Source organism: Epinephelus lanceolatus, chromosome 5 (assembly GCF_041903045.1).
Source record: "Epinephelus lanceolatus isolate andai-2023 chromosome 5, ASM4190304v1, whole genome shotgun sequence".
Lineage (NCBI taxonomy): Eukaryota > Metazoa > Chordata > Actinopteri > Perciformes > Serranidae > Epinephelus > Epinephelus lanceolatus.
The window spans coordinates 35,958,604-35,972,569 of NC_135738.1; the positions used below are offsets into that span (position 1 = coordinate 35,958,604).

The window sequence follows — 13,966 nt, forward strand, 5'->3', positions numbered from 1 at the left end:
CCCTTGTGAGCATAAAATAATAACAACACACAAACAGGTAACCCACCCTGCATTACTTACTTGACCCACATGATGGAGTTATAAAACTCAGGGTCTATGGACTCCAGGTCTTTCAGCGTGGGTTTCTTGTCGAGCATTCGCTTGTAGAATGGCAGCGTGAAGCCGGTGTCGATGAACTTTCCATGATACAAAGCCTGCGAGGAGGATTTGTTACATTAGAAACAACTCACTGCTCAAATCCAAAAAGATACACATAAAAACACAGCATCAGTTCACAAAACGTTATGATCTGGCAGCTTTAATCTTTGAAGTAGAGAAGTGGGGGGAGTATTTTTCCACTGCTGTAACTGCTGTGATATTATACCGTTATTGTATGGCTATTGGTGACATGTGGTTCAAATTTGTTCTTGACAAATTATAAATATTTTTATCTCAGTCGCTCAGTGTTTGCAGTCATGATTCACTGGGGATTGTTCCATGCCCATTCAGGTGTTAGAAATGTTTTAACAGCCAGTCACTTTTACAGGAAACATGAATGGGGCTTTTATTCTGGAATCACGACAGCCTGATTTAATCCTGCCCACTTCATCTGCTGAAATCATTTAGCATCGAACACTCCACACCTGCTTATATATATATATATATATATATATATATATATATATATACACACACATATATACACATATATATATACATACATATATATATATATATATATATATGACAAAACCACACAAAGGCTCAATTTGTGCATGTTTCTATAACCACAGCTGCAGAGAGTGACGCATATATGTGACGCATATATTTGTTTCTGATTGGTCCAGAGGGGACTGACATTGGAGCTGCTGCCATGTGAACATTTGACTGTAACATTATTCTGGTGACACATTCTGTACCCTTTATCCTTATTTTCATGGTGAGAGCTATGAGGAGTCACTTAAATTAAGATTCAGAAACAAAACACTAAGCTAACTGAAATCCTCGTGTGCACTTAACACAAATACATTCAAACTGCTTCAAACCGAGTCATAATCTTTGCTTTTGTTGTGTGTTCACAGAGAGTGAGCAGACTCTAGCCAGATGGAGCTGTTTAATGTTAAAAAACCACAGAGGGCTCAGGGCTATGATGAGCCAAGAACAACACAGACGCCCACTGACTGACTCAGTCAGTCTGCTCTGTCCTACTGTATCCTGACTGACCATGTGTCTGTCTCACAGCCAGCGACACACACACAGTTAGACAGGAAGATTTATAGACAGAGGAGAGTGTCAGTGGAAAGTGAAGAGTAAAGACGGAAAGTAAAAAAGGTAAAGAAGAGAGAAAGAAAATGAGGCAGTACAAGGGTTTGGTAGTTGAGACTTGGTACAGACAAGCATCTTTATAAGGGAAGTTAGAAAAGCGCATTTTAGGACTAAATATAGGCAGCTGCTGGCGGGTGTGGGCTGGGTGCGGCAGTGAGGTCATGGTGTGGGTGAGGGGTGGGGTGGCAGACGGAAGGAGGGGTGGGGGTGTCGGTTTTGGGACCTACAGCTTTTTGGAGTTGATCCCAGAGAGAGAAAGACATTATAGTACATACTGTAGATCATTTATATACAGTGAAGATACTGAATGTTAAAAAATATTCAACTGTGTGCATCCTCATAACAAAAAAATTAGTCAGTTGTAATTGTCACATGAAATCATATAGGGAATAATTTCAGCCAGGGACCTCTGTTACATGTTGCACCCCTTTCTGTATCTCTACTGTCACTGTCAAATAAAGGCAAAATGTCCAAAAAAAAGCACACGTGTGGACAAAATGTTTCTGTCTGTGATGATCGTTAAAAGGAAAAAAATCTCTGGATCCAGCTGTCCTACAACTTGTTTACATGCACATAAAATTAATAAAAACATGAATCTCTAATCACATTTCTGTTTCCACTAAATGGAGTGTGAATATGCCTCCTGCACATTATCAGAGTTTCTGTGCAGAATTCAACCTCAAACCTGAAATGACTGGTTTCATGGTTTTGTCAGTACAGATTTAACATAGCACTGCCATCACACTGTCGGACTCACAATAGGCAGTTTAGGAAAAAGGATCAAAATCAATGTATTAGAACCACAGACACCAACTATTTTATTCCATGCGTTGTTCTTGTCAAAGAAACCCACGATGCACAGTCCACAGTACAACTTAACTGCTGACAGATCAGTCAGCAAGTCGGTTGTGTTTGGCTATAAGAGGCTGGCGTAGCACTGCTGTTTGCCTGCAGCAGAGATGAGGAGCTACAGAGGTCTCACTTCTTCCTCCAATTCTTTTTTCATTTTCTACCTTGTATTCATCAGAACTAACTGACGCTGACTCAAGTGACATCACTTGAGGACATTTATCTGATTCCGTGCAGCTCCTTCAATTATCTAGCAACTATTTTGATATTCAATCAACTGATTTAGTCATTTTATGTCAAGTAATTTGTAGTTTCAGCTTTTCCTATGTGAGATTTGGTTGTTGCTCTGTTTTAATGACGCAAAGTTAATATCTTGCAGTTTTGGACTCTGACAGAACAAGAGCTGAACAGAGTTTAACAACAGTTAAATTTGTGATGGGACTCTTTCAGTACTTTCTGACATTTTAAAAATAAAACAACTGATTGAGAAAACAATTAGTCGACACGTCAACCATGGGAATAACTGTTAGTTGCAGCTGTAGCATCCTGTAAGCTGCAGTGTCTGAAGAGTCTCACCAGTTACACAGTCCAATATGAATGATGAAGCACTGCAGGTAGTGTGTCACAAAATGCAGACAAGTCTCTGATAGACAATGTTGGTTTAAACCAAGCGGAAACCTCTGGATCTAAAAAATGAAGCCAATGTAGAGGAGCCAAATACTGCACTTCACTGAATGGCCACTAGAGGCTGGCTCAAAAACAGAGTCAATCCCCACAGACTTCCATGTTAAAATGCCCAACTTCACAGCAGAAATAAACGTGTTACAGCTGTTACAGCCTGGAACAAAAAAAGAAAACAGTTTTGGTCTCTAAAGCCAACTTCAACATTCATGACAATTCATGACATTTGAGTGCCATCTATTAGAAAGTTGCTACCAAGGTTGGTCAATGTTGATCATGTAAAATAACCATGGCGTAACCCCCAACTAATGGTGTGGACATAGCTGTCGCTATTTCAGTGTGTTCAGTGTTTCAGTTCATGAAAATTATTTGTAACATTTTGGTCTACTAAAAAAGTCCCGTTCAGCATTTGTTTGAACTAAAAGACGCTACAAGGAATGGGATATTAGGTTTTTCTGGTAAGTAAATGTTTCTTTATAATGCTTCGAAGCCTGCTTTTGCTAGCAAAAATTAGCATTAGCATTAGTATTATAAAAGTTAACCATAGCTGTAAATGGACTATGCTAACCAAGCTAGCAGCTAGTGTTAGGGTCATCACCACCCTGTCATCCAAATATGGTCACTTGTGGCTCCAAAAAACCAAGATGGTGATGGCCAAAATGCCAAACTTGAGGCTTCAGAATGGGAGTCCACAAAACAATGGATGACATCACAGTGGTAACATTAACACTGATAATACATGAAAGAAAATTCTATAGTGTGACTAAAATATGTTACATGTTACAATATGTTGGACTGAGCAAAATCAGTTATATATGATGAGAATATGCTGTTTAAATGGGCTCCACATGACTTGGATTAGTGCTGTCATCACATTATGCTTCAAATTTTGCTGTGCATGTAAATGGCATCAAAATGAAAGGTCAGACACATTTAACTTTTGAGATCCAATAAATCTTGTCAAAATGTCAAACTGTACTGAATGAGCATTCAGATTAAAATGACTAAAAACGGTTCATATTACGTCCCCTTTAACAAAACCCTTTGACAGACACACAACAGCTCTGTGACTCAGGCAGCTCTCTCATATGTTAAATCCTCCTCCATCATAACTCAATATTTGGTTTTATTGTGTATTGTGTTATTTAAACTGCTATCATATTCTTAACACGGACGTTGGTGGAGAGTGGCTGAAAGGTGCACAGTAAACAGCTGCTCTGATAAAAAAGTGCTACAGTTGGCACCTCTGCAGGCAGTAACACTTCCCAAATTGATGTTTTTGGAGGAGTCCACTTGACTAAATGTTGAAATAAAGACATGGATTTTGAGTTGTGTAGGCTGCTCAGGTGTAATAACCACCAGCGAAAATGAAACATGTTGTTGAAAGCTAGATTTTACAATACATGTCAGCAGAAATGTGTTTGAAGCAGCATTTTCTGTTACAAAAGCACAAAAAAAAACTACACTGGCAAGCAAGCACAACAGCGTCAAAGTAAAAACAGCAAAACACAGGTGTTGCCAATTGTAGTTCAGTTTTAAAGAGCTTGCCAAATCCCGAGTATGATTTTACTAAAACTATTCTAAAGTGAAGCTCACCATGGCGATGAAGCGTCCAATGAAGCGGAAGTATGTGAGGTGGTCGGGGTTGATGGAGGAGGCTGGGTTGATCTGCAGACAGTAGTTGTTCTTGCCAGCGTATTCAAACAAACAGTACATGGGGTTCAGCACCTCGTGAGACAGCAGGAAGAACCACTCCCTGCAGAGTGAGAGGACATGAGACATTAATGCAGGAGAAGAAGACACGATACTTTGAGGCCTGAGAGATGACAGCAGGGATGCACTACTATAAATGCACACACTTGTTCTTTTTCCTTTTAAAAATGTAAATGTAAGGGCATAATGTTGGATGATTCTGTAATTTAACATGTCAGAACTACACTGAACAAAAATATAAACGCAACACTTTTGTTTTTGCTCCCATTTTTCATGAACTGAACTCAAAGATCTAAAACATTTTCTATACACACAAAAGACCATTTCTCACAAATACTGTTCACAAATCTGTCTAAATCTGTGTTAGTGAGCACTTCTCCTTTGCCGAGATAATCCATCCCACCTCACAGGTGTGGCATATCAAGATGCTGATTAGACAGCATGAATATTGCACAGGTGTGCCTTAGGCTGGCCACAATAAAAGGCCACTCTGAAATGTGCAGTTTTGCTTTACTGGGGGGGTCTGGGGGGGTCAGAAAACCAGTCAGTATCTGGTGGGACCACCATTTGCCTTATATATATATATACCATGTTAGTCCACTCCTCTTCAATGGCTGTGCGAAGTTGCTGAATATTGGCAGGAACTGGAACACGCTGTCGTATACGCCGATCCAGAGCATCCCAAACATGCTCAATGGGTGACATGTCCGGTGAGTATGCTGGCCATGCAAGAACTGGGATGTTTTCAGCTTCCAGGAATTGTGTACAGATCCTTGCAACATGGGGCCGTGCATTATCATGCTGCAACATGAGGTGATGGTCGTGGATGAATGGCACAACAATGGGCCTCAGGATCTCGCCACAGTATCTCTGTGCATTCAAAATGCCATCAATAAAATGCACCTGTGTTCATTGTCCATAACATACGCCTGCCCATACATAACCCCACCGCCACCATGGGCCACTTGATCCACAACGTTGACATCAGCAAACCGCTCACCCACATGACGCCACACACGCTGTCTGCCATCTGCCCTGAACAGTGAAAACCGGGATTCATCCGTGAAGAGAACACCTCTCCAACGTGCCAGACGCCATCGAATGTGAGCATTAGCCCACTCAAGTCGGTTAGGACGACGAACTGCAGTCAGGTCGAGACCCCGATGAGGACGACGAGCATGCAGATGAGCTTCCCTGAGACGGTTTCTGACAGTTTGTGCAGAAATTCTTTGGTTATGCAAACCGATTGTTGCAGCAGCTGTCCGAGTGGCTGGTCTCAGACGATCTTGGAGGTGAACATGCTGGATGTGGAGGTCCTGGGCTGGTGTGGTTACATGTGGTCTGCGGTTGTGAGGCCGGTTGGATGTACTGCCAAATTGTCTGAAACGCCTTTGGAGACGGCTTATGGTAGAGAAATGAACATTCAGTTCAGCTCTGGTGGACATTCCTGCAGTCAGCATGCCAATTGCACACTCCCTCAAAACTTGCGACATCTGTGGCATTGTGCTGTGTGATAAAACTGAACATTTTAGAGTGGCCTTTTATTGTGGCCAGCCTAAGGCACACCTGTGCAATATTCATGCTGTCTAATCAGCATCTTGATATGCCACACCTGTGAGGTGGGATGGATTATCTCGGCAAAGGAGAAGTACTCACTAACACAGATTTAGACAGATTTGTGAACAATATTTGTGAGAAATGGTCTTTTGTGTATACAGAAAATGTTTTAGATCTTTGAGTTCAGCTCATGAAAAATGGGAGCAAAAACAAAAGTGTTGCGTTTATATATTTTGTTCAGTGTATTAATTTTCATTAAAAAACTGATTCAGAGGAGGACGTGATAAAACACACTTTGAGCTCAGGAACAAGGACAGATAAAAGTAAGTGACAAGCACATGATGGAGGAAAGACAAAAACAGTTACAACAGTACATTTAATCCAAAAACAGAACATTATCAACAAGCACAGTTTATAGAAAATAATAAAAAAACACAGTAACAAAACTCACAATACAACACAACAACACAGTAATTTAAACTCTTCACAGGAATCACACATTGTATGTTTGAATTATAGCCTACGTGTAGCTGAGAATTGAAGTCGACTGACCAACAGGCCTCATTCTTCTCGATATTTCCAGGTTTTTTTTTTACCAGGATTTATAATCACTGTGGTGTCAGGTCTCACCCCAGCGCAGAGGTCTGAGCTGAAGAATTATCCAGTTATCCTTGAATTAGTCCCAGGTTGATTTGACATGTGATTTTAGGATGCATGAAAGGAGCATCATTTATAAGAAAGACTACAAGATTTGGGGGAGGAGTTGCTGCCTCTCTGTTTTATTACATCACAGTACTATAGTAAGTCTTTTAGTCTGAGGAAGGTCTAACTTTAAGTGAAACTCCAGTGAGCTTGGAGTTTATTTTCTGAATTCCCCTCATTGTTTAAACACCACTTACGATTTTTTCCCTAGTGCTGCCATCATAGACCGGATAAAATAATTAGTGTACCCACTGTGACGTCATCATGACGGTTTCAAGATTTTTTGGCTGTCACCATCTTGGATTTTTGGAGTCCGAAATGACCACATTTGGACAAGAGGGTGGAGCTGTGAAACAGCGAGGGGTGGATCTGACTCACAGACTGTGGTGACGCCTCACAGACAGCCTGTCACTGAAAATGACCACGCCCTTAATTATGTGCAACTTTAAGCCTTAAAAAAAGGTAAACGGGTGATTTCAGATTGATGCTGTGTCTAACTCTGTGTAACTCATACATTTTTGTTTTTACACTTAAATTTTTGTTCAGATTAAATGAACCAGATATTATGTGTTAATGAGTGAGCTTTAGGGATCCTGGTGGGCGGATTTTGCTACCTTTGGACAGAGACAGACATGAGAGAGGTAATGATCTTCATAACTGCTTCTTTGAAAAAGAAGCAAAATGTAGAATTTCAACTTAATGAGACTATCTTCTCTTCATCTAGTGTGCCATCTTGAGTGTAAACCAGCTGTCAAATATAGGAATTTTATCAGCCTACTCTGGATAGTTGTATAAATTAGAATAAATAATACATCACCAACTTTTCACTCATCCTACAATCCAAATTTAACACATAAAATTACATGGAGACAAAACATGTAACATGAAGGATAAATACAACAGGGCAGGATAAAATAGACACATACAGACTGTGGAAGGATGCATGTTAGAGAGAATGAGGGCCCCACTAGCAGCAGCACCACCACCAGCTGTAGCACCAGCACCTAGCGCTCCCAAGGCCCCTGCCCTCCCCCTTGGGGTTTATGGGAGGGGGGAGGATATGGACTGACGGACGGACGGACGGACGCAGACACCTCACAACATCCCGTCCGTGGTTCTACCCTGTGGTAGAACAGCATGATGTCACCTACCATAGGGTAAAACCACTGACGTGACACCGGAGACAGAGACAAAATGCAAAACCAAACAGAAAAAAATGAGAACACCGCCAACAGAAAAATAACAACATATACAGAGAGGAAGACCCGGAACAAAGCGGACGCAGGGGGCAGGATGGATACATGTGATGGGTGGATGGAGCGGTGGGGTAAGGGAAGGAGGACAGAAATGTTGCAAGAGGGTAGGAGGTGTTGTGCGATTGCTGGCAACCTGTGAGAACTTCATCGTCACACGCACGCAACTCTCTGACACACCAATCTACCCTCAGAGAACAAAATAAGTTGCATAAAAACAAGTTTTTACAGCGAAGAGAAAGGCAGCAACCTTGAGTCAAAACCCCCATAATGCCCTCTGCCTCCTTATGGTCTTTTAAAAATAGTTTCAATCCTGCCTGAAGCTGCTGTTAGCACCAACATAAAAGCTGATTCCAGTGGAGGAGGAAGCTGGTGCAAAGCTCAAGGAGAGGCACAAAAAGGAAAAACACACCATCACTGTCACCAACATTTAAAAACAAATTATCAAAAAAAATCAGAGGGATAAATAACAAAAAACCCTGTAGCACCACACACAAAATGACAGAACATCAGGAGAAGAAGAAGAGTGTGTTTGTTGTGTTGTTGCTCTCACCTGGCAATGCCTCCGTAGTCCAGCCCCTCCTCTCCTCTCATAATGATGTAGAGTCTGCGGCGTAGGTCGTATGGCTTCACATTCATGATCTGATCACAAAACACATTAATATACTATTAATAAATATATAAATTACTTTTTAACACGCAATATTTGAGATTTATAGAAAACCAGAGCCAAGTACAAAGTGGATCAGACATTTATTTTCACCTTTAATTTCCCAACAGCCAACATGAGCAATGATGTAGTCATTTTTTCATTGTCATGTCAGTGATACTGCACTTAGAACCCATGGGCCAAATCTGGCCCACAGTAGGGTGCCAGGTTGGCCAACCGACTATTCTGTAATTCATAATAAAAATAACTTATTTTCCTGTTTTACTTTGAATGTAAAGACGTTGCCAGAATGCATACAAAGTTTCTTGTTTTGTTATTTTTGTTTATTTATCTAAAAAAAAAAAAAAAAAAAAAAAAAAGTGCCAAGGGAGAATCCCCCAAAGCCCCCCCCCCCCACTGATGTCTGACCTAAACCCCGAAAGTCCTCAAATCCTAGCGACACCCCTGCATACACCGTACCTGTGCACGGCTGCTGTGACTGGATTTGCCTTGTTTATTCGTTTTATCTGCTAACTATTATTAATGTTTGTTTATTAACTGGCTCCTGGCCTCTGGTCATTTTCCAAAAGTGGCCCCTGGGCAAAGCAAGTTGAGTATCCTGACTCCATGTTGACCTTAAATGTGTCAGATGCTTACGAGATGTATCCATATTTATTTTTCTAATGTATGTGTGGACCCATCTGAGCCTGGTTTACATAGACTTCAGTCAAAACAGACTGGGAGAATTTAAAATTGCATTCAGGTAAAAAAGAAAAAAAAAGGTCACATATTATTTAATTTTAGTCAATTATACTTTTGTCTAACCACAGACTGTAACATATATATGTGTTATACAATATTGTATGTGTATGGTGATATCTTTTAATCTCATGTCATGATCATCAATAATCAGGACTTCATTCATCATTAACTAAATAAGCTTTTTTTCAGGCTTAAACCTTTATTTGTTTTGTCCTGTGACTGCCTGTACTCTTTTTTTCTGGTAACATTTTTTGGTCATCTGGTGAAATTTTAAGTTTTTGGCGAACTAAACCCAAAATGATGTCATTATCTTCAAGTGCAGAACAGATGTGCGTTTGGTTGGTCTCTGACCTGCTGAAATGAATCCTCAAACAGCGTCTGTCTGGACACCGAGATCTTTACGTGGCTGGGCAAGGCATTGGACTGGGCAGAGAGACAAAATGAAAAATAAATCAATCAACTGAAGAGCTAAAAAACAACTGCATTTTGAAAAATAAATTGTTTTAACAGGTTTGAGTCAGTATGACCTTCTGCAAAGCCTTTAAAGACACTGACAGCTGCTGATTACCACAAATCTCTGGACTCTCATCTCTATCTTTAACCCTTATCCAGTGTGATCCTTTAGTAGTACTTGTGTTACAGTGATATATTCAGTGCTGATCCTGGCATGTAGCCAGCAGTATCTGGTCCTTTCAGTTTAGTCAACCACTGGTGATGAATATAATGCAGTTCATTATTACTATGAAAATATTAACCTACTGTATATACAGCCTTAAGCTAAAACAGTCACACACACATCAAGGTGAGATGTGCGGACAGGGAGAGTTTTGTCGTGGCTTCAGCCTCCAGTTAACACTTACATGACACAGGAAACGGAACTGGTGGTACTTCCACCTGAAGCTGCGGTCGTAAGCACCAGGTGAACCGCCCTGCCGTGACCTGCGCACAAACACACACACAAAGAGAGAGAGAAGAGAGGAACTTGATCAATGTGAAACTATTTAATCCACAGAGAATCCTGATTAAATAATTCCAGCGAGACAAAATGAGACGGCCTTGGTGTCAAAAGTTTTCGGCTCTTCAGTGGACGGTTGATCAACAGACACATGACGGTCTCCTTTAAGAAGCCCTCATGTTCTAGGTTGTAGGCCAGAGACTCAAAGTAAATATTAAATTCACACCAGCAGCCATTCTGTTCTAAATAACGGCTCGGTGCGTCTGGGTCTCAAAGGCAGAGGTGAGTCTGGTCCTGCAGCTGTGTTAGTATAAGCTCCACCAACCCACTGCACACACACGCTGGATATGTGCCTTGTCAGCACTGGAGAGGCCGAGACACAGAGAGAAAGAAAGAGAGAGTGAGTTAGGAAGATAATGGGAGGAAGGGAGGAGAGAGAGTGAAATTGGGGGGGGGGGGGGGGGGGGCCTCTAATGCGTCGGGTTTGTGCTCGCCGAGCTGCCGGGCACATCTCGGTTTGGGTTAGGAAATGGAGACCGCAGAGGCAGAGCGCTGGCCACGGACACACACACACACACACACACACACACACACACACACACACACACACACACTCCTGCAGGATCCAGTGTAAAAACAGTAAAGACTCTTTCAAAAGCCCTCCATAACCAGCGGCCTAAAAATACGCTCAAATATCAGCATGAAAAGCAGTTTGCAGATGCACGCGCATACACACACACACACAGACACGCACAAGCAGGCCATAAGCAAATATATATGTTTATATGTTGAACATGAACACAGAAAAGCACAAACACCAGAGTGCACACACACCCACACACATGCCAGTGCAGTCTGCAGTGGATCTGTTGTCGCACATCTGCACATTCTCCTGACTTTTGCGGTGAGATTTGAGACTGCTTCAAGGCAAGGCAAACATCCACAGGCTGAGGGGAAGAGGTGTGTGCGTGTGTGTGTGTGTGTGTGTGTGTGTGTGTGTGTGTGTGTGTGTGTGTGTGTGTGTGTGCGTGTGTGCTAGCATGAACATGTTGCTGTGATAAAATATCACTTCTTGTTAAAATATCTGTGAGGCTTAAATTAATTCAATCTGGCCCAAACAGGTATTTAAAAATAGAAATGAAAGGCGAGGCGATGGATAAAACATGGGCTCAATACAGATGCAGACAAAAAATAAAAAAGATGATGTAGTTTAGATACAGCTTTGACCTTTTTCATGATTTTTAAGCTTCTCACAAAACGAGGGGATTGTTTAAATTGATATTTGCAATGTAGTTATGTCAGACCAAGGCAAAATCATTGTGCAATAATTAATCAAATTGATAAAAAAGCTGATTTAGTTCACTTCATCAGGTTTTTTTCTCCATGAAATTCGTGACAGGGATCATTTACTCAGAATGTCTTTGCCTCAGCCTGTGACATACTTTGAATTTAAAAAAAAAAAAAAAAAAAAAGCAGATTTGGGAGGAAGGGCTAAGAGAATATTTACCCTGACTCAAACCCAGGTCGGGGGTCTTTAAAGGTGGTGGTGCGCGAGTTGTGGTCCACAAAATATCGGACTCCCTCGGCGGTGTACTTCATCTCCCAGCCCGGGGGCAGGGGGTGCTCCTTGATCATCCTGCAACAGGGAGAGGGGCAGTGAGCACGGTCCCAGCCGAAGGGGGCCCCGTCCTGGGGATGAAACTAACACACCTCCCCACCAACCTGTGGATCTAAAGCCCTAGACGCTGAAACAAAAACCCTGCACTGGTACAAAAATTCACAGCTGTGCTCAGGTGGAGTTTATCTCCTCTGAGGATCCCAAAGGCATTTAGACTGCTTCCAACCAGAATAAAGTCTAGAGAGCCTGCATCAGTGGGGCCCACAGCAGCAGAGGCCCGTAAAAAAAGTTATCTTATTATAAAGACTAGTGACTCGGAGCAATATTTTTAGTGTGGCCAAAAATTCCTCGTTCCACTCTCGCCGCAGTTTGTGCTTCTCATGTATTACATCTGAATCACGGAGCTAACCATCAGTTTCTCAGAACAAGAAATGCCCAGCGATTTCTGAATCACTTACTGCTGTTCCGACAGTATTTCCAAAGTCCTCAAAAACTCTTCCACATCATCTTGATAAAAAATATTCAGTCTGCTAAGCATTTAAAAGATTTTTAACCCGCTTCACAAGTTGTGACTCAAATTGTGTTTTCTATCTTATATGTCACAGGGAAACAAAGGTGTTTTTTCAATGCAGTGGAATATATGCAAGAACCATTTTTTAGGCTACCATCTTTTTTGGAAACTGCTTAAAAATCTTTTTTTCCCCTGTTCAGATGGCTAGCAGAGTTTTGGGGGGTTGTGGAAATACCTTCATAACAGCAGTAAGTGTTGTATGACAAGCTTCTGGGTTAGTCAAAGGCTGCTATACTTAGCTCTGTGACCTGAATGTAACGTTAACAGATGAGAGGCACAAACCGAGGCAAGTGACCACATCTCCAGCTCGCCCTTATGAAGTCATATACAGCAGAAGATGTTCTGCACCTCTAAGAGCCTGACCACTGAAAAGGACTGAAAATTCAAATCTGTAATGTGTGAAATTTACTTCATCCAACCAAGAGTTAGAGGTTCAATTAGAATGAGTGATGTGAGAGGAAAACAATTCAGCTCAGGAAGTGTTTAAAACGTCAAAGAAATAGAGTGATGCCAGAAAAATGATCAAATAAACAGCAGAGAGATCGAAGAATATCAGCCTAGAGCCCAAAAGGTTTCCACGGTTTCCTGATTTCTTTTACTGATGCTGTTTTTCAGCACTGAACCGTTCTGCTATGTTCCTGCAAATTTGGCAAATTTCTATAGTCCCTAAATTCCAGAATATTCCAGGAGTCACCCTGATCAGTGGGAAACATGTACACATTGTAATGTAGATCACTCCCTCTGTTGTCACACTAAACTGTGTGTGATGATTAAATCGTCTTCAGTATGAGCAAACACCCAAAGCGACATTCCATCTAACGAGCAGGCAAACACATGCACACACACTAACACACACAGGTATTAGTACTTGTTCCAGTTCATAGTCTCACCCTTGGGTCCGAGGATCGTCCCATTGTGTTGTCCGTGTGTTGTGGTTGACAAAGTAAATTCTGCCATTGTCCTGACGCTTCTCTGTGGACACAAACACAACACAACAGCACGCTGAAAAAAAAAAAAAAAAAAATCACTTCTCTAGGGTTTGTGATGTTTAAACTTGGAGGGTTTTAAAAGCGAATAAATTCCACAATAAATCGATGGAGATCAGAGGGATCACCTGAGAGTCTCTGACAGCAACAACTGGGCTCACTCCCTCTTTCAGCATGGACAGGAAAAAAAAATCTCACCACCGTGATAGAAAACCAGCAAGTCTATGTGATATTTCACTGAGGCTTGATTCGAATACCTCACCGGGGTAAACCCAAGTGTGTGTGAGTGTGTGTGGCATCAGGGTCGTGGTGGGGGTGTCTCAAAGTCAAAGTGACCATGCTGTTGGGAGCAAATATTAAGCCCA

General features: G+C 41.6%; 1 protein-coding gene across 2 annotated transcripts in view; it reads right to left on the bottom strand.

Moving 5' to 3' along the window:
- The window catches only part of wwp2 (WW domain containing E3 ubiquitin protein ligase 2), a 71,427-nt gene that overhangs the window by 7,126 nt on the left and 50,335 nt on the right, over positions 1–13,966 (bottom strand). The window contains exons 12-18 of one of the 2 annotated variants that reach the window (XM_078168169.1): positions 13,506–13,587; positions 11,934–12,062; positions 10,332–10,410; positions 9,823–9,894; positions 8,614–8,702; positions 4,432–4,591; positions 61–194 (exon numbers count right to left, since the gene is read on the bottom strand). In XM_078168169.1, coding sequence (XP_078024295.1) covers positions 61–194; positions 4,432–4,591; positions 8,614–8,702; positions 9,823–9,894; positions 10,332–10,410; positions 11,934–12,062; positions 13,506–13,587 — 745 coding nt within the window. The remainder of the gene's footprint in view (positions 1–60; positions 195–4,431; positions 4,592–8,613; positions 8,703–9,822; positions 9,895–10,331; positions 10,411–11,933; positions 12,063–13,505; positions 13,588–13,966) is intronic. The other variant, XM_078168170.1, reaches the window with a different exon arrangement.